The 18,750-nt window shown below is 38.4% G+C and overlaps 1 protein-coding gene and 1 non-coding gene across 3 annotated transcripts in view; one reads left to right on the top strand and one right to left on the bottom strand.

Moving 5' to 3' along the window:
* The first annotated feature begins 706 nt into the window (after positions 1-706).
* Positions 707-18,750, top strand: part of ABCD3 (ATP binding cassette subfamily D member 3) — an 82,078-nt gene continuing 64,034 nt past the window's right edge. Inside the window, exon 1 of one of the 2 annotated variants that reach the window (XM_025872234.2) lies at positions 707-899. In XM_025872234.2, coding sequence (XP_025728019.1) covers positions 790-899 — 110 coding nt within the window. In that variant the 5' untranslated portion in view covers positions 707-789. Of the gene's footprint in view, positions 900-7,821; positions 7,881-18,750 lie in introns of those variants that run through there. The other variant, XM_073896275.1, reaches the window with a different exon arrangement.
* LOC112824705 (U6 spliceosomal RNA) lies at positions 15,447-15,548 on the bottom strand. Its single transcript, XR_003208505.1, has one exon. It is a non-coding gene; the product is annotated as a U6 spliceosomal RNA (small nuclear RNA).

The following is an 18,750-nucleotide window of genomic DNA, read 5'->3' as shown; positions in this document are numbered from 1 at the left end:
CTATTGTCTTCCGTTAACCGATTTCTCTCTCTCTCTCTCTCTCTCTCTCTCTCACACACACACACACACACACACACTGCTGGTCTCAATCTACCAAACTCACTCCACAGTCCCCTAGGGATTATAACCCATGGTTTAGAAAAACCCTGGCTTGGAAAAAGGTCTTCGATTTGTATAGTCATTCTTCCCACATTTCCCTACACCTCTTCGGAGTTTCCAACAGGTATTTTCGTCTAAATAATCACTGTGCCCGTTTTGTATAAATGATCTATGATGGGGCCATTCCCCTTCTTCCTGCGCTCCTTTAAGAGGGTGGTAACTGCACTTCACGGTGCGGGGAAGGCGGCAGGCGGAGTAGCAGGTCTCACTAGGTCCCGGTGCAGGGTAGGCCTGCTCTTCCAGTTTTTGTGAGACCTTGAGCGGGTGTGCAGGCGCGAAGGTGTGAGTAGGAGTGAGACAGGGGCAGCACGAACGAGCGCCAGAGAAAGGATCAGCGGCATCTTGGCGCGGGCAATCCGGGTGACCCTGCGGGGATCCGCGCGTGCGCAGAGAGCATCCCAGGACTGTTCCGGCCTTCGTGGCGCCCGCGCGCGCTCCCCCCGAGCTGAAGTCCGTGGTGGGCAACGGCGCGCGGACGACGCGGCGGCGCGCGCCAGGGGGCGGTCCTGCGCTGCCTGCCCCGCCCTCCCTCGGCTCGCTCTTCTCCTCCCAGTCTCCCCCGCGCTTCCTCCACTGGGGTTGTCGACGCCGCCGCTGACCTGCTCCCGGCTCGCTCGTACTGGCGGTTCCATGGCGGCCTTCAGCAAGTACTTGACGGCGCGAAACTCCACGCTGGCCGGGGCCGCGCTTCTGCTGCTCTGCCTGCTCCATAAGAGGCGCCGCGCCCTCGGCCTGCACGGGTAAGAAGGCCCTTGGCCGCGCTGCCTTTCCCGGGCCCGAGCGGGCGCGTCCCGCGCGCTCTCCCTTCTCGCCAGGCGCCCGGAGGATGGGTCCCTTGGCCCGGCTGGGTCAAGCGTAGAGAGGTTCCCCACTGCCGCCAGGCTCTAACGTCAAGGTGTCTGGTTTTCCCCGTGGCGCCGTCCTCCCCAGTTTTCCCTGCTCCCAGTACTCTGCCCCCCGCAATGTCTCTTTCCTCCACACCCGCTAGGAAACCTGTGCCTCCTGCCCCCAGGCCTCGTCTTTACTGCTCCCTAAGCCCTACTCTGACTCCGGGAGCGTGAATCTTTGCCCAGCGCACTAGCAATCCTGAGCCTCTGCCCCGAGGCTGTCGCCCCCAGCTCACCTCCTGTATCAACTTTCTGGGTATGTTCTAGTTTTGTCATCTCATCTCCTGAGAGACCGTGGGTTTACTTTGTGGACGTGTATGTGTGATTTGAGGCTGAGGATTGGACTCGCCAGGATGGAGGCTGTTGCCTCAGTCGCTTGGATGGGGTTTGGCATGATTCCCTAATAGTTGCTGTTCAAAGTCGTGAGGATTGTACATGTGAACGCTCGTGGGTCCATTTGGTAAGATTGCTTTCTAAAGTGGTGTTCCCTCGGAGTTGGTCAGTGAACTCCCTGACATTTCACCTGGAAAGGCTGAATTTGGAGAGCAAGGTTCCCTCCCTCGGCTGTTCAGGTGGAAGGTTAAAGTGTGATTTACCTGAGGATCAAGATCCTTTTCTTTCTCCTCGAGAGAATCTTAATGTTTAGCTTTAACTTTGGGCGATTATAAGATTAGAGGAAGGAAAAGAGAGAATTGAGTTACTGTTGAGGGATTAAGACATAATATTTTATTCTCTGGGAGACACTTGGCTTCAGCAAACGAATTAGTAAAGGTTACTTCCCTAGCATTCTTGCCAGTCATTGGATATTCCATATTAAATCTTGGCATACTGCTTCCATGTATTTTATTTAATTCATCTCTCTGGGCAGGTACTGTTGCCTCTTGTTTTTGTTTTGCTTGAAATATCTGATTAGTAGTAGACTTTGGAGTAAATCACTAACAAGCGGCCTTCCATCCATGAAATGCTCACTAACCTTCTCCTGTCTTATCTTACTAAGGTCTGAAGTGGTGGTCTTTCTTTTCCTTTCTCAATTCGATTAACTGAGTTGAAAATGATTTGCATCTTTGTCCAGACAATACAGTACCAATTCACTTTTATTCTATTCAGTTAGCTTTTAAAATGATTTCTTCTGGAAAATATAAACTTTTTTTTTCTATTGTGTGCTTTCTGAGCTCCCAGTTGCAAATGGAAGTTATTTGTTATCTGGGAATATGTCAGAAAATGTTAAATGCTATAAAATAACTTTGAGTTACTTTTTATTAGAGAAATGCTTCAGTGCATAGAACAGGTGTTTTAGTATGAGGTAGGGGATTTGAGGGCAGTTCTAACAGCTGTGGCTTACTTTGTTTTATCAGAGTATTACATGTGTAATATGGAATTTAGAAAGGTACATATTAAGTGTAGAGCTTGAAGAATTTTTACAGATAGAACTCACCCATGTAATCAGCACACAGATCTGCACCCATATAAGAACATTATCAGAAACTCTTCATGTCCCTTCCAGTCACAGTTTAGATAGCTAGTGATTTATAAGGCTGTAGATTATTGTAAGGAAAGTTTTAAATATCATCTCCTGAGAAATAGCATTAACAGTGTAAAGGAAATTGTCTTACTAAATTTTAGGTGTTTTTTCATTTACATTTTATTGTAAAATGCTTTGGAAGTCTTTTTGAGAAATTTAGTACTTTTTGAGGGATTAAGTTATGCAACAACTAATTTACTGAACAAAAGATTGTTAACCTTGTGCATTGGCATGAATAAGGAAAACCTTTATTTTCCCCATTAAATATTTTGTGGGAGAAGGCGGCAAATTAAGAGCAGATAAGCATGAAGTTTAAATTACTGCGATAAAATAATTGAATTATTTTAAAACCATCAAGAATGGTGTTGAGTCTGTTTTTGTAGATGTTGTATTTCCAGAAACTTTTGGATATCTTTCAAATGCTATCGTTGGCTGCACAGTTTGAAGATTAGGAGATTAGAAAATTCTAACTTTATATCTTACTGGCTTTTTGGGTATCGTTTTTACAGGGCTAATTTTCCTATCTGGTGCTTAATTAAGGAACCTATGGCTGCTTGGCCTTTTTTCATCTATGCTATGAACAATAGATTTTTCTTAGAAGGTATTCCTTAGAATCAACTAGGTAATAGAACTAGTAAAACCACTTTAAAAGTTACAGTGTCACATTATACCAAACATTAGAATAAATAATTTAATTTTCTGAGTTATTTTTTAGTTTTGTTAATGCATTTTTTTCAAAGTGAGCAGAATAATATAATGAACCCATCTATACACTTTACTGAAGAAGTGCCATCAACATTTTGCTATTCATGTTTCATCTATAGCCTCTTGCTCCCACCCCTTATTTTTACAGGTTTTTAGGTAAATTTATATATATTTAACGGTATAAATCTTGGTTATACATTTTTTTAAGTAAATGCGATGCAACAGTGTAACACACCCCTATCATAAATTAGAACATTTTCATCTTAGAAAGTTGCCTTGTGTTCATTTCCCACTACGTATACTAACTTTTTTCCCCTTAATTTTAAATCATGCATTTTAAAATCATACATTTTATTTTATGTATTATTTATGGAGAATAGTGGAATCTGTACTCATGGATAAAGGAGACCATCTATTCAGTTCAAAGGAAGTATCTGTTTCAAAATGTTGTATTACTGCCCTAGGTGCTATGGGATGGAGGGGTGTGTGTGTGTGTGTGTGTGTGTGTGTGTGTGTGTGTATTACACATACATTAAAAAATATGACATCTTTTCATAGGGAGCTTACATTCTTGTTAGGAAGAAGAAATTTAAATACAAATTAGTTAAAATTTTAAGGTGGTGACAGAATGCAGTGTACAGACAGACATGCCTTTGAAGTTCTGAGAAAGGAAAGATTAATGTGTTTGGGAAGAGTTAAGGAGGGCTTTAGGAAGAATATGAGCTAAGCCTAGAAAAGGGGTAGGAGTGGATAACTGCAGATAAATTGAATGTTAATAGCAGCCTTTATCAGATTTTTGTTGCATTTTGTGGTAGGAGGAAGCTTTGTGGAACCCTTTCAATCCATCTTCCACTGCCACCAGCACTCTTTTTAAGAAACAATTATGATCTTGTTATTCCTTCATTAAAGTCTTTTGGTTATTCTAAAACACAAAATTCTTAGCACGAGAAAATCGTGTTCATGATCTGGTCCTTTACTACTTCTCCTACTCATCCAGCCATATGGAGTAACAGTCTGAGTAAGACAGGCTTTGCTCAGCCTTTGCTGTCTGATTACTGTCATCCCCAACACTTCTCCCCACCTTTTGGTATTTATTTTCTTTCAAAACTCAGTCCAGTTAACACTTTCTCTTAGGTGTTTTCTGTCTTTTCCCGATTTCCAAACTGATGTTGTCCTTTGCTCTCATGATATGCTAAGCATTACTTCACTAGTTAGCACTCTGTATTGTACTAGTTTATTTTCTTGGCTTCTGCCTACATCAGAGTGAGTTTCTTGAGAGATGTACTGCGTCATGTATAAATTAATAGTTTGCACATGTCACGGGATAGACACTAAGTGTTGTATGGGGTGGGCAAATTACGTAGGATAGTTGAAGAACTTTTTTTTTTTAGTTGAAGAACTTTTAAGGTTAAGGGTAATTGTCTGACAGTTGGGGATGTAGGACCAGTACAAACATGAATAGAGGCATTAGGTTATAGAGGTGATAGCTGTATATGAGAGTATATAACATGGGCAAGGTATTAGGAATTACAGGCCAGTTTTAGAGGGCAAAGAGACCCGTCTGCACTGCCGTAGAATTTTATAGTCTTAAACTAAACACGAGAAACAAAAACAGAACAAAGCAGTTTCTTTCCCTTCCCATGAAGCTTGTCAAGTTCAGATTTCTCGTCCCTCACCTGGTCTCACCTTACCTGGCTAATCTTATATGCCTTTGCCTGCCAATGAGCATGCTCTGTTCCAGATAGACCAGTTTTGCACTGTTCTCTGAACAGGCCACATTCATCCCAGACCTTGGAGTGTTATTCATATTAACCAAACCTGGAATCTCTGTCCTTATATTTTCTGTTCTTCAGCTCTTATCCTTTAAGGGGTAAGTGAGAGTCATCTATTCCATGAAGTTATCATTTAACAACTCTGGATGATCTGAATAATGATCCTTTTTAACTTCCTGAAGCATGAATTTAGGTACCTTATTTTTATTTTTTATTTTTTTGGATCAAACCATTTTATTGAGGGGCCTGGGCAAAAGGTCAGCAGGCTGGGAAGATGGTGAGATTTGACGTCCTTAGCCCGGCTGGGATCTCTCCAGCTTCACAGTTGTCAAAAGCTTAGGTACCTTTCTTGTTTTATGTCTTAATTGCCTGACTGGGTATGACCTAGTTGTCAGCTATCAGGGTGTAGCCAAGTACCCCAGCTTATGGAGTGATCCTTTATCCTTTTCAAAGCCCACTCTGTAGGTGGTGGGAACACAGTTTCCTCCCCTAAATATTTCTGAGGAGTTTCAGGGAGCTTTTAGTTTTCTTAGTTACACCTTATTTAAAATTTTGTGTCTCTCTGTTTTATTTTATTTATTTAAAAAATTTTAATATATATATTTTGGTTTTTTTATTTTTTCAATTTATTTTTTTTAAAGATTTTATTTGTAAGTAATCTCTACATCCAGTGTGGGGCTTGGACTCACAACGTGGACATCAAGAGTCGCATCCTTTTCCAACTGAGCCAGCCAGGGGTCCCTAATATAAATATATATATTAAATTGAAGTATAGTTGACATACAGTGTTATATTAGTTGCAGGTGTACAACATAGTGATTCTACAAGTTTATTAGTTATGCTATACTCATCACAAGTCTAGCTACCATCTGTCACCATACAAATGTTATTACAATACCATTGACTATATTCCCTATGCTGTACCTTTTATCCCTGTGACTTAGTTCCGTAACTGGAAGCCTGTACTTTCCAGTCCCCTTCACCCATGTTGCCCATCCCCTACTCCCACCCCTCTGGCAACCATCAGTTTTCTTTATGTATAAGTCTCTTTCTGCTTTTTGTTTGTGTGGGGTTTTTTTGGATTCCACATATAAGTGAAATCATATGGTTTGTCTTTCTCTGATTTATTTTACTTAGCATACTGTTGTCTGGGTCCATCCATGTTGTTTCAAATGGCAAGATCTCTTTTTTATGGCTGAGTAATATTCCAGTGTGTGTGCGTGTGTGTGTGTGTGTGTGTGTGTGTGTGTGTGTGTATAATATAAACATACCACGTCTTTATCCATTCATCTATCAGTGGATGCTTAGGTTGTGTCTATATCTTGGCTATTATAAATAATGCTGTAATAAACATAGGGGTGCATATATCTTTTTGAATTAGTGTTTTTGTTTTCTTTGGGTAAACACCCAGTAATGGAATTACTGGATCGTATTGGTACTTCTATTTTTAATTTTTTGAGGAACCTCCATACTGTTTTCCACAGTGGCTGCACCAATTTACGTTCCTATCAACAGTGCCTGAGGGTTCCCTTTTCTCCACATCCTTGCCAACACTTGCCATTTCTTGTCTTTTTGATAGTAACCATTCTGACTGTGTAAGATGATAATCTCATGGTTTTTGTTTGCATTTCCCTGATGATTAGTGATGTTGATCATCTATTCATGTGTCTGTTGGCCATCTGTATGTCTTCTTTGGAAAAATGTCTATTCAGGTCCTTTGCCCATTTTTAATTGGAGTATTTGTGGGTTTTTTTGATGTTGAGTTGTGTAAGTTTTTTGTATATTTTGAATATTGGCCTCTTATTAGATATACCATTTGCAAATATCTTCTCCCATTCAGTAGGTTGCCTTTTTGTTTTGTTGATAGTTTCCTTCCCTGTGCAAAAGCTTTTGCTCTATTTTAGATCCGACTTATATCTTTTCTCTTGAGCCTTTTTGGTATCTGCCTTGATTCCTATAAAGCATCAGCCACAAAGCAGGTAATTGTAGTAGAGTTTTATCGAAAATTTGGGGGTGATGGCAGCGATTATCTCTCAGCATAGTGAACAGTTTCAGATGGAGACATTCTTTCATTTATAAGTTCCTTTGACATTTTCATTGTTGGCAGTTTGTTGACTATTTTTCCCTGAGCCTCAGCCTCGTGGCCTTTTGCTAGATCTTTTCTGTACCTCTTAAATGTTCTCATATCTCTAGCTTTTACTCCCTGCACTCTATCCCCACAACTTTACAGCTTTCCTGCATACTTGGAATTCAGCTTTCCTTCCTGAGATCTGCTTCTTTCAAATCAAGCTCTAGGAGGTGCTGGCTTCCCTTTGCTCAGTTTCACAGGCCCACTGAATGTTTTGCAAAGTACAAGCATGAGTCAGGTGAGGGGCTGGAGATTCAGGAGACCCTTGGGATGAACCATGAGTGGATGTTATAGGCCCCATTTTGGATCCTCAGAATAAAAAGAGAATGCTTAAGCAAAAGGCCTCAAAGAATTTGCCAGGAAAAACGTTTGTATACTGAAACCAACTGATGCAGGTCAGGTCCAGAAGCAGTGTTCTCAGAACTGTGTAGCTGTCTGTGGTCTGCTGTTTAATTAATTACACTTCTCCGTTTTTGGCACAATAGCGTCATTGGCCAGAGATTCTTTTTCAAGGTTTTTTGCGCTTGCTCTTGCCTTGTCTTGTATGCTCTTTCCCCACATATCCACAATGCTAACTCCCTCCCCTTTTTCCATCTTTTTTCAGATTTCTTCTCAGGGAGACCTCCCACTGCCATTCAGTTTAAAAAAGCATTCTCTACGCACACACTGCTCACTTTCCCAGCTTTTCCTTACCACTATCAAATGCGGTATTTATTTTACATACTTATCTTGCTTATTGTATGTCTCTGCTGCTAGGATGTAAGTTCCATGAGGGCAGGAATTTTTGTCTGTTTTGTTCATTGTTATAGCCCCAGTGGCTAGAACTGTGGCTGGCATATAGTCAGCTCTCAAAAAAAAGTTTGTTGACTGACTCTGAGAATGCTCATTTCTTAGGGCTGTGGTTACTGTTATTTTAAATAACAAATTTTTCTTGCTACAAGTGTAAATGTCTCCTTAAGTATATTATGAGCTGTTTAGGAGCTGGGCCCCTTTTATATGCATGGGTAAAACAAGTCTTAGAAATTTATGAAAATGGTATCCTTACTGTTTTATCACCTTTTCACAGTTAACAATACAGTGGAAACATTAAAGATGATTTAAAAAATTAAGTTATCCATAATGTCATCACTGTAACATATATATTATTTTATTTTTGTTACCTCTTATTTCTCATTTACATGCAAGCGTTCTTACCTAATTATAATGTACATGTTTTGCTATTTTCATTTAATATGTAGACATCTTTCCTATGTTTCTACATGAACTTTGTAACTATGCTCTTTTAAAAAAAGATTTTATTTATTTGCGAGAGAGAGAGAGAGAGAGAGAGAGAGAATGTGAGCAAGCCGGGGGAGAGACAGAGGGAAAGGAAGCAGCAGACTCCCTGCTGAGCCAGCGCAGGCGCACAGGCACGCAGGCGCACAGGCACACACGCAGTATTCTATCCATGCAGTATTCTATCCATGCAGTACTCTATCTGATCCCGGAACTCTTGAGCCACCCTGGTGCCTCCGTAACTATACTTTTAAAGAAATACATAAATACTCCTTTGTGTGACTATATCATAATTTGTTTTGGGCATCTAGATTGCTTCTGTAATTTTTCTAGATAAATGCTAAATATTTTTGCAGGTGAACATTTCTGTCTGTGCTAAATTATTTCCTGGGAATAAGTTGCCAGAAATGGGATTATAGAATGAAAGCTTATGAACTTTCCTTGGTGTTTATGGAAAGGGTGTGAACATTCTGGAGCCACACAAATTACATCTATTACTTCTCAAGAGTTGTGCCACAGTATACTATGACATGAGTGCAGATTTAATTCTCTCATCATCAATAAGGGGTGTTTGAAATTTTATTACTTCAAAGGTGTAAAATGATGTCACGACATTTTAACTTGCAAGAATGCACATTTTTACATATAGCAACTTGATCTTTATTATGGAGGCAGTTTGGCATACTATAAAACAAGGTATGGTCTTTGGAGTTAGATATGGGTTCAAGTTTTTATGCAGCTATTTGCTAGATCTGTGACCTTGTACAAAGTTTACTCAGCCTCTGAGCCTCAGTATTCTCACCTGCAGAACAGGGATAATAGTATTTACTTAACTCAGTGGTTGTGAGGCTTAAGTCAGAAATTGTCCTGGGGCGCCTGGGTGGCTCAGTCGTTAGGCGTCTGCCTTCGGCTCAGGTCGTGATCCCAGGGTCCTGGGATGGAGCCCCACATCTGGCTCCCTGCTCCACGGGAAGCCTGCTTCTCCCTCTCCCACTCCCCCTGCTTGTGTTCCCTCTCTCGCTGTGTCTCTCTCTGTCAAATAAATAAATAAAATCTTTAAAAAAAAAAGAAATGGTCTTAATCAGTAGTCGCTGGAACAAAGCTCAATAGAAGATAGCTTTAGTTCCCTATGTTTGCTGAAAGGAAAACTAAAAGGACAGCCAAACATGCCACTATTAGATTCTCAAAAACCATTGAGCCTTCCTAAAAATTTCCTCAGATGTGCCCATGAAAATCTCCCTAAAGAAGCCTTTTTGTATTGATAGGATCATTTACTTTCAAAGTTGGAAAGTATTTACTTTTACGTGACATGGTTTCAGCCTCTGTGTTTTTTCATTTGCTGCTTCCTGAATATGATGTTCTTTATTTCTACACCTCTTAAAGAAGAAGTCCAAAACTAAATTTATTATTTCTAAGTATGGTCTGACTGACACAGAGTGGAATGGCCTGTTACTTGCTTTGTAGATCCTAAGATTTTGTTAAAATAGGTGAGGTTACATTTATTATTTTTGTGACAATCAATACTCTTCACTTGGATTTCGCTTATACAGTTGTTTTCTCTTCATTTGCTCTCCTCAACTTGTGTTTGATTTTTTTTTTTAAAAATTAAACCTGGGTGCACATATTTATACTTTGGGTATATCACTTCTTCTAAATTTTTTTTTTTGATCCTGTACATTTAATTAGTATTCCTTCTCTGTATTTTCCCAGTAAATTTAAGTTATTGGACAGGACCAAGTATATAGAACGGTGTGTTTATACCTCTCTTACTTTTCTATTATTTCATACCCTTTGGATGTTGTATTAGTTCTCATCTTCAACTTACCTAACACTTTTTCACACCTTTCCTTCTGGTGATGACCTGGCACTCTGACCCTAGGACTACGCATCAAATCCATATTGGGCCAGTTGGAGATGTTTCTGCTGGAGCTGGTGAGGAAGGGTCTTTCTTTCTTTCTTTCGATTACTTATTTATTTGACAGAGAGAGAGATAGAAAGTGTGTGCACAAGCAGGGAGAGCAGCAGAGGGAGAGGGGGAGCAGCAGAAGGAGAGGGAGAAGCAGGACCCATGCTGAGCAGGGAGCCCAATTCGCTGCTCAATCCCAGGACCCTGGGACCAAGACCTTAGCAGACGCTTAACCGACTGAGCCACCCAGGCACCCTGGGAAGGGTCTTTCTTTTCTGGTCATGGAGCAGTGAAGATGAGACCCTAGAGTGGCATCAGTTTCTTTTGCATGGAAAAGGTGGAGAACTGATTTGGTCCATCGTCAAATGCTTTGTAGCATAATAACTAAGTTTACAGAATTTTCATGATCCCTTCAGAGAAGAGAATGAATTTGGTCCAACGTGACTTTTTGGTAACTTGTGCTTGTTCCTAGAATTTACCACTTCTTCCAAGTACTGTTGCCATATTGTCCATTTTCATAAATAAGTTGTAATTTTTTCCTAGGATCAACATCAGTCTTATCCATGACCTGATGAATATCATCACCTTCTGATCTGTTACAATAAAATCCAAACTGGAATTATGAAGAATAAAGATACTCTCTTTGTAGTTTTCTTTACAATTATATTTGCCAGATTAAATTTTATAAAAATGGGTATTGTATTTCTCTATTATTTCTTTTGGAATGATTTGTATGAATGTCAGACTTGTTTAAGAATGGCATTTGTAGTTCGTTCGTTCGTTCTTTCTTTCTTTCTTTCTTTTCTTTTTTTTTAAAGATTTTATATATTTGGGGGCCTGGGTGGCTCAGATGGTTAAGCATCTGCCTTCGGCTCAGGTCATGATCCCAGGGTCCTGGGATCGAGTCCCGCATCGGGCTCCCTGCTCCCTGGGAGCTTGCTTCTCCCTCTGCCTCTCTCTCTCTCTCATGAATAAATAAATAAATAAAAGATTTTATATATTTATTTGAGAGAGTGAGCAAGAGCACTCACGAGTGGGGGGAGAGGCAGAGGGAGAGGGGGGAAGCAGACTCCCCGCTGAGCAGGGAGTCAGACCTGGGGCTGGATCCCTGGACTCTGCGATCCTGACCTGAGCCAAAGGCAGATGCTTAACTGGCTGAGTCACCCAGGTGCACAAGCATTTGTAGTTATTTCTACAAAAAAACTTTGTATCAGGCCCTTACTTAAGGACATTCTGAAAAAAACACTTGTTTTAGGTCTCTCTGTCAATGATACAGCCTTCTATAAATGTAAGGATAAAACACTTTGGATAGCTGATGGTTACGCTCTTCAGTGGGAGTTATTGTACATATTAAGAGGGTTTGAAGCCTTGGGTATGCTTAAAAAGTGTTTTTTTAAAAACATGCCTTTGTAATACTTTTGCTAAATTAGCAGACCTGAATGAATGCAATTAAATTAATGAGGTATAAAATTGAAAACCTCATCAAAGCATATTCAGCTAATTTGATATCTGTAGTTATCTGGGGAGGCTTCACATTATAGCCTGACTTTAAGAGGTTTGTAGTGTTTCACTAAGGGATAGAAGGCATTTTAGGTGGGGAAAACAGCGTGAGCAAAGGCATGGAGTTAATGGATTTGAGAAGGGACTCCTAGGACATGTAGCTGGAAGTATTACTGTGAATTATTTATTGAGCACTTACCATATTTTAAGCATTGTTTTAAGTATTTTATGTTTATTCCTCACAGTCTTTTGGGACAGTTGTTTTATTATTTTCATTTTACTAGTGAGGAATCAAGGGTAAAATGGTACCTGCTTATGAGAGTTTTTAAGTTTGAATTAGACATGTGGAAGGTAAAAGACAGAATAAAGCATTTTTATCGAATCTTTTAGATGGGCTTAGATTCAAAGAACAGTCACCAGTCATTCAGGGTTTAAAAAAAGTTTTATGTTAAACGCAAAGTTAATTGTTAAAATTTTGTGGTAATATGTTGATATTAAAATGTTAAGAGTCATGGTGAAATATTCTAAGATTTTTAATACCTTTTACCACAAATGAAGGAAACTACATAAAAACATACATAACCTAATGACTTTTTAGTTTTTAAAATAAACACCCTTGTAACTACTACGCAGGTCAAATAAATTTTTGCCTGCCACCCCACAAGTCTTCCATGTGTCCCTTTCCAGTCAGAGCCCATCCCTCTCCCTTGCTATAACTGCTATCCTGACTGCTGTAGTAATTGCATCTGTACATTTCTTTCTAATTTTATTGCCCAAATGTGCATTCCTAAGCACTATAATTTAGTTGTGTGTTTTCTTATTTGTTTCTCTTAATCTTCATGACCTGCTCCCATTTGTTTTTTCCCTTTCTTTCTTACAATTTGTTGAAACAATCAAGTATTTTGACCCATACAGATTTTGCCATCTAGGTTATGCTGATTGCATACTTTTTCTTCATTCTCTGTCCTATAAATTAGTTGTTGGATCTAAAAGCTTGATCAAAGCTTTGATTTATTTTTTATTTTTTTGGACAAGAATACTTCCTAGGTGTTGATGTGGTATACTGTCCATGAAGACGTATGTAGTGTCTGGTTGTTTCTCTTTTTGTGATTTTTAGCAGCCACTGTTGCTTGATGTGTAGGTCAGTGAATTTTTGTTTCTTAGGGCTTACAAAATGGTGATATTTGAATTCTGTTATTCTTCATTTATAAGGTGGAATGCTTCCATAAAAAGAAACTTTTCGGGGCGCCTGGGTGGCTCAGTTGTTAAGCGTCTGCCTTCGGCTCAGGTCATGATTGCGGGGTCCTGGGATTGAGCCCCTCATCGGGCTCCCTGCTTGGCGGGAAGCCTGCTTCTCCCTCTCCCACTCCCCCTGCTTGTGTTCCCTCTCTTGCTATGTCTCTCTCTGTCAAATAAATAAATAAATAAATAAATAAATGCAAAAAGAAAAAAAAGAAACTTTTCTTCATCTACAATTTGGTTACCAGTGGTACAGTTCAATTAGGAAAGGTAGGATAGATATTTGTTCTTACTTTACCAATTTTTAAAATAATCCATTAGTTCCCTGTTATTCTCTGAAGGTGACCAATGAGTTCTTAAGTGCATTATGAACCTATTGATTTACTACAAGTAAATACCTATTTAATGCTCTTTTATAGATGCTTTGGAGGAACCTTGTTTTATGAATGCAGTGGATCTTATAAACAAAATATAAAATGTGCCTTGGTTATCAACTCTTTCAACTATTCTATAAATTTTAGGATCAGCGTGTTGGGATTTTGATGAGGCTTGCTTTTAATCTGTACATTAATGTATGATTGCCTGCCTTTTTTTAAATCAATCTTGCCATAAGTCTGTAAAAATGTGTGAATTTTTTCAAAACTCTAGCTTTCAGTTTTGCTTTATCTCTATTTACTGTTTATTTCCTTCTTTTTTTGCTTCCCTCTGTATTCTTTTATTCTTTACACTTTCCTCACTTAATTTTATTTTTCTAGTGTTCTGAGAGTGATATGAATTTCCAGCCTTTCTTTTCTAAAGTATGCATTTGAGGTTACAAAGTTCTAAGCACTGCTTTAATTGCAGCACAGATTTTTTGATATATAAACTATACCATTTTGTAAACGTATCATTTGATGTGTATATCATACATTTCAAAATTTTTTTTTCGTTGACCTATGACTTTTCACAAATTTATCTCTTTATATATGTCAGGTATCTATTGTTGCATAACAAACCACCTTAAAATTTAGTAACAAAGTAATTATTTCTCGCCTCAATTCTATGGGTGGCTGGGCAGTTCCTCTGCTGGTTTTGTTCTGGGTTTGCTTGAGGCTGCTTTCAACTAGAGGATTGGCTACACTGGGGAAGGTTTAAGATGGCTTCACTCATATCTGGCTGATGGTGCTAGCTGGTGACTGGGGTGCCTTGGTTCTCATCTAAGTGACTTTATCATCTAGTAGACAATACCACTTTCCTCATTTGTAGTCTCAGGTCAGCATTCCAAGAGGCAAAAGTAAAAGCAAAAAGGATTCTGCCACATTCTTTTGGATAGAGCAAGTCACAAGCTTGGCCCAGATTGAAGGATGAGAAAATAGATTCCTCCTTTTTAGGAGAAACACAAAGAATTTGTCTCATATTTAATTTACCACAATTTCCAAACATTTGGGAATTTTCCTTGTATTTTTTTCTTCTTATTGTTGATTAAACAGCAAAATTGCTTTGTAGTTATTATTTCTTTTTTCATTATTTTATTTTTACTCCTTCTAGTAGTTTGGAAGTTATTCGTTATTTTACTTTACTTTTACTGGTTACCCTAGAAATTTTAACATGTGTTAAAATTTTTAAGTCTAAACATTAATCAATAATACTTCATCCCCCTCTTAAGTAGTAAAATGACTCTCAGAGCAGTGGCTCCACTTAGTTTCCTCCTGATTTATTTGCGTTAGTTTTAGTGGGGTTTTTGTTTGTTTGTTTGTTTTAAGTACTAAAAGACGTTATTATTGTTTTATGTAATACTCATTTAGAGTTAACTATATATTTACTACTTTGGTTGCTCTTCATTCATTTTTGCAACCTCTACCTTCCAACTGGAATCACCCTCCCTGTCACCACCAGTATGACCTTTAGTACAAATCTGATAATGAACTTTCTCCATTTTGTCAGATAATGGCTTTATTTGCCTTCATTCATGAAAGTGTTTTTTCCCCTGAACATTTAATTTTTGATTGGCAGTGATTTTCTTTCTGTCCATTGAATATTTGATTCTGTCATCTTCTGGTTTCCATTGCTGATATTGAGAGGTCAGCTATCAGTTTGTAACTGTTGCCCCTTTGAAGGTAATGGGTCTTTTTTCTCTAGCTGCTTTTAAGGATTTATCTTTATCTTTAATTTTTCTGGAGCTCACTCTGACTTGGTGAAGTGTGGATATTTTTAATCTATCCTGCTTAAGGATTCACTAGGCCTTTTTGATTTTGTGGATTGGTGTCTCTTCCATTTTGGAATATTCTCAGCCATTATCTATGCCTTGTTCTCTTTCTTTATACTTCCTAGACACCAACTAAGATAGTCTCATTGTAACCACTGTCTCTTACTTTTTTTTTTTTAACACTTCATAGATTTGTGTTTCATCCTTCTGGGGGCGGTGTGCTAATCTCTGTATCATTCCAATTTTAGTACATTGCTGATGAAGTGAGCATTCTCTTACTTTTATTTCTTTGTTTTCCATCTTTTTGTTTACTTTTTGCTACACTCTGGATAGCAAATTCTGATTTAGCTCCTAGATTATTAGTTGTCTCTTTGGCTGTGTGAAATCTACTAAAACTATTAAATATTTAATTTCACTTGTTGTATGTGTTATTTTTTAAAATTCCACTTGGCCCTGGGGCGCCTGGGTAGCTCAGTCAGTTAAATGTGGACTCTGATTTCGGCTCAGGTCGTGATCTTAGGGTTGTGAGATAGAGCCCTGTGCTTGGCGTGGAGCCTGCTTAAGATTGTCTTTCTTCCGGGCGCCTGGGTGGCTCAGTCGTTAAGCGTCTGCCTTCGGCTCAGGTCATGATCCCAGGGTCCTGGGATCGAGTCCCACATCGGGCTCCCTGCTCAGCGGGAAGCCTGCTTCTCCCCCTCCCACTCCCCCTGTGTTCCTGCTCTCACTGTCTCTCTCTGTCAAATAAATAAAATCTTTAAAAAAAAAAAAAAAAAAAAAAAGATTGTCTTTCTCCCTCTCTGCCCCTACCCCTTCCCCCCTTCTGGCTAAAAAAAAATTCTGTTTGGTTCTCTTAGGTCTCTCTCTTTTTTAATATAATTTCCTTATTTTGGTAGATAACTTTGTTTTATTTTGTGTATTTATTTCTTTAAATACAGCCTGCATTGTCTTATAGGATGCGTTTGGAAATTCCAACATCTGAAATCTTCTTGGGTCTCCTTCTGTTTTCTTTAATTTCTGCTGGTTCCTGTTTATGGAGTTTAGTTTGCTGTGTGCTTGGTTATTTTTGATTATGGTCAGGATATTTTATTTAAAATTAGTTCTAGGGATAATTTTGAGGCTTATAGTAAACATACTTTTCTTTTAAGAGGAAAATTTGCTTCTTACAGTGCCTGGGAGCAATATTCAGGGAACAACTTAAACCAAGTTCCTTATGAGCACATTCTAAAATTTTTAGTACAGCATTTTAATAAACGGATGGAAAACTCACATTTCAGATGCCATGTTTTTGTTTCCCAAATGAGTTATATCATTGTATGTCCACATCATTGTCGTGTTAATGCATTTCAAATCAACATCTCTACTCTTGTACTTCAAATCTAAACTTTTTAAAAAATTGTCTTCTGGTTGATTACATATAGTTATCTCACTGGGACTTGAAATTGAACAAGTTTACAATGAATCCAGTTATTATTTCCCTTAAATGTGTTTACTGCTGTTATTCTTTTTTTAGTTAACGGAACACTGTCCTCTAGTCACTCAGGGTGTATGTTGTTTGTGAAACCTGAGGAAAATGATCTTTGCCTTTCATGGCATCAGTTTGGAGCTGATGGTTTCTAATACTTCCTCTATCTTTACACAGTTCTTAAAGTTTTATGACTTTATTGAAACATTATTGATATACAATAAACTGCTGATATTTAAAGTACAAAACTTGATAAGTTTTGACATGTAACACCTGTGAAACAATTACTACAATCAGGGTAACAAACATTTTATCACCCAAAGTTCTCTTGTGGCCCCTTTCTAGTCAGTCCTCTCCCTGCCCTTAGCTTGCAGCAACCACTGATTGGCTTCCTATAGCTACAGATTGGTTTTGGTTGCTCTAGAATTTCATAAGTGGAATCATACACTATATACGTTTTTGTCTAGCTACTTTCAGTTGGCATAATGCTTTCAAGATTCATCCATGTTGTGTGTATCAATTGTTTTTTCAATTGTTGAATACATTTTATGGATATACCACAATTTTTTAATTCATTTGCTTGTGGGGGGACATTTGGATTATTTCCAGGTTTTGACTATTAAAGCTGCTATGAACATTTGTGTAGAGTTTATATATGGACATATGCTTTCATGTCCCATGAGCAAATACTTAGTAGTGGAACGGCTGGATTGTATAGGAGTTGTATCTTTAACTTTTTCAGAAACTTGCTAAACTGTTTTCCAAAGTGTATCATTTTATATTCCCATTAGCGGTATGAAAGATTCCAGTTGTTCCACATCCTTGATAACTCGGTGTGATCAGTCTTTTTAATCTGAGCCATTCTAGTGGTTGTATGCAGTGGTTTCTCACTGCGGTCTTAATTTTCATTTTCCTAAGAACTAAGGGAACAGTTGAGCATTTTTCATGTGTTTATTTTCCATCCATACATTTTCTTTGGCACAGTGTGTATTTAAATCTTTAAAAGAATTGTCTTATTCTACTGTAAGAGTTTGTTATGTATTCTGAATATAAGGTTTTTCATGGATGTATGTTTTACAAATATTTTCTTACTAGTATTTTGAAGAGCAAAATTTTGATGAAGTCCAATTTGTTGGTTTTTTTTTTTTTCTGGTGCAGCCTGTACTGTGTGTCCTATTTAACAAATCTTTGTTTAACTTAAGGTTACAAGGTTTTTTTCCTGTTTTCTTCTCTCTCATAGTTTTAGCTCTTACAGGTCTGTGTTCCACTTCGAATTATTTTTTTTTGGTATATGGTGTGCAGTAAGTGGTGTGGTTAATTCTTTTTACATATGGCTGTCTAGTTGATCTGGTACCATTTGTTAAAAAGATTATTCTTTCCCCATTGAATTACCTTAGCACCTTTGTCTTAAATCAATTGGCTATATATGTGTGGGTCTGTTTCTGGACTCTTCTGTTCCTTTGATCTATATTTGTACTCCAGTATCACACTCTCTTGTTTATTGTAGCTTTATGATAAGCTTTGAAATGAGGTACAGTTCTTCTTTGTTTTTTTCCAAAATTTATTGGTTATTCTAGGTCCTTTACAATTATAAATGAATTTTTTTTTTTAAGATTTTATCCATTTGTCAGAGAGAGAGCGAGGGAGCAGCAGGCAGAGGGAGTCTGATGTGGGGCTCAATCCCGGGACCCTGGGATCATGACCCGAGCCGAAGGCAGATGCTTAACTGACTGAGCTACACAGGCGTCCCTATAAATGAATTTTAAAATTACCTTGTTACTCCCTGCAAAAAAGCCTGATGGGATTTTGATTGGGATCGCATTGAATTTCTAAATCAATTTGGGGAGAATTGACATGTTAACAATATTGAGTCTTCTGATCCATGAACATGATACATCTCTCTATCTAGTCATCTATGATTTCTCTGCAGTGTATTGTAGTTTTCTTTCTTTTCTTTCTTTCTTTCTTTCTTTCTTTCTTTCTTTCTTTCTTTCTTTCTTTCTTTCTTTC

This window comes from Callorhinus ursinus, unplaced genomic scaffold (genome assembly GCF_003265705.2).
Source record: "Callorhinus ursinus isolate GAN/ISIS: 27379988/994484 unplaced genomic scaffold, GSC_fseal_2.0 scaffold9, whole genome shotgun sequence".
Classification (NCBI taxonomy): Eukaryota; Metazoa; Chordata; class Mammalia; order Carnivora; family Otariidae; genus Callorhinus; species Callorhinus ursinus.
The sequence above is the reverse complement of the archived record's forward strand: the minus strand, read 5'-3'. Positions and strand labels throughout refer to the sequence as shown.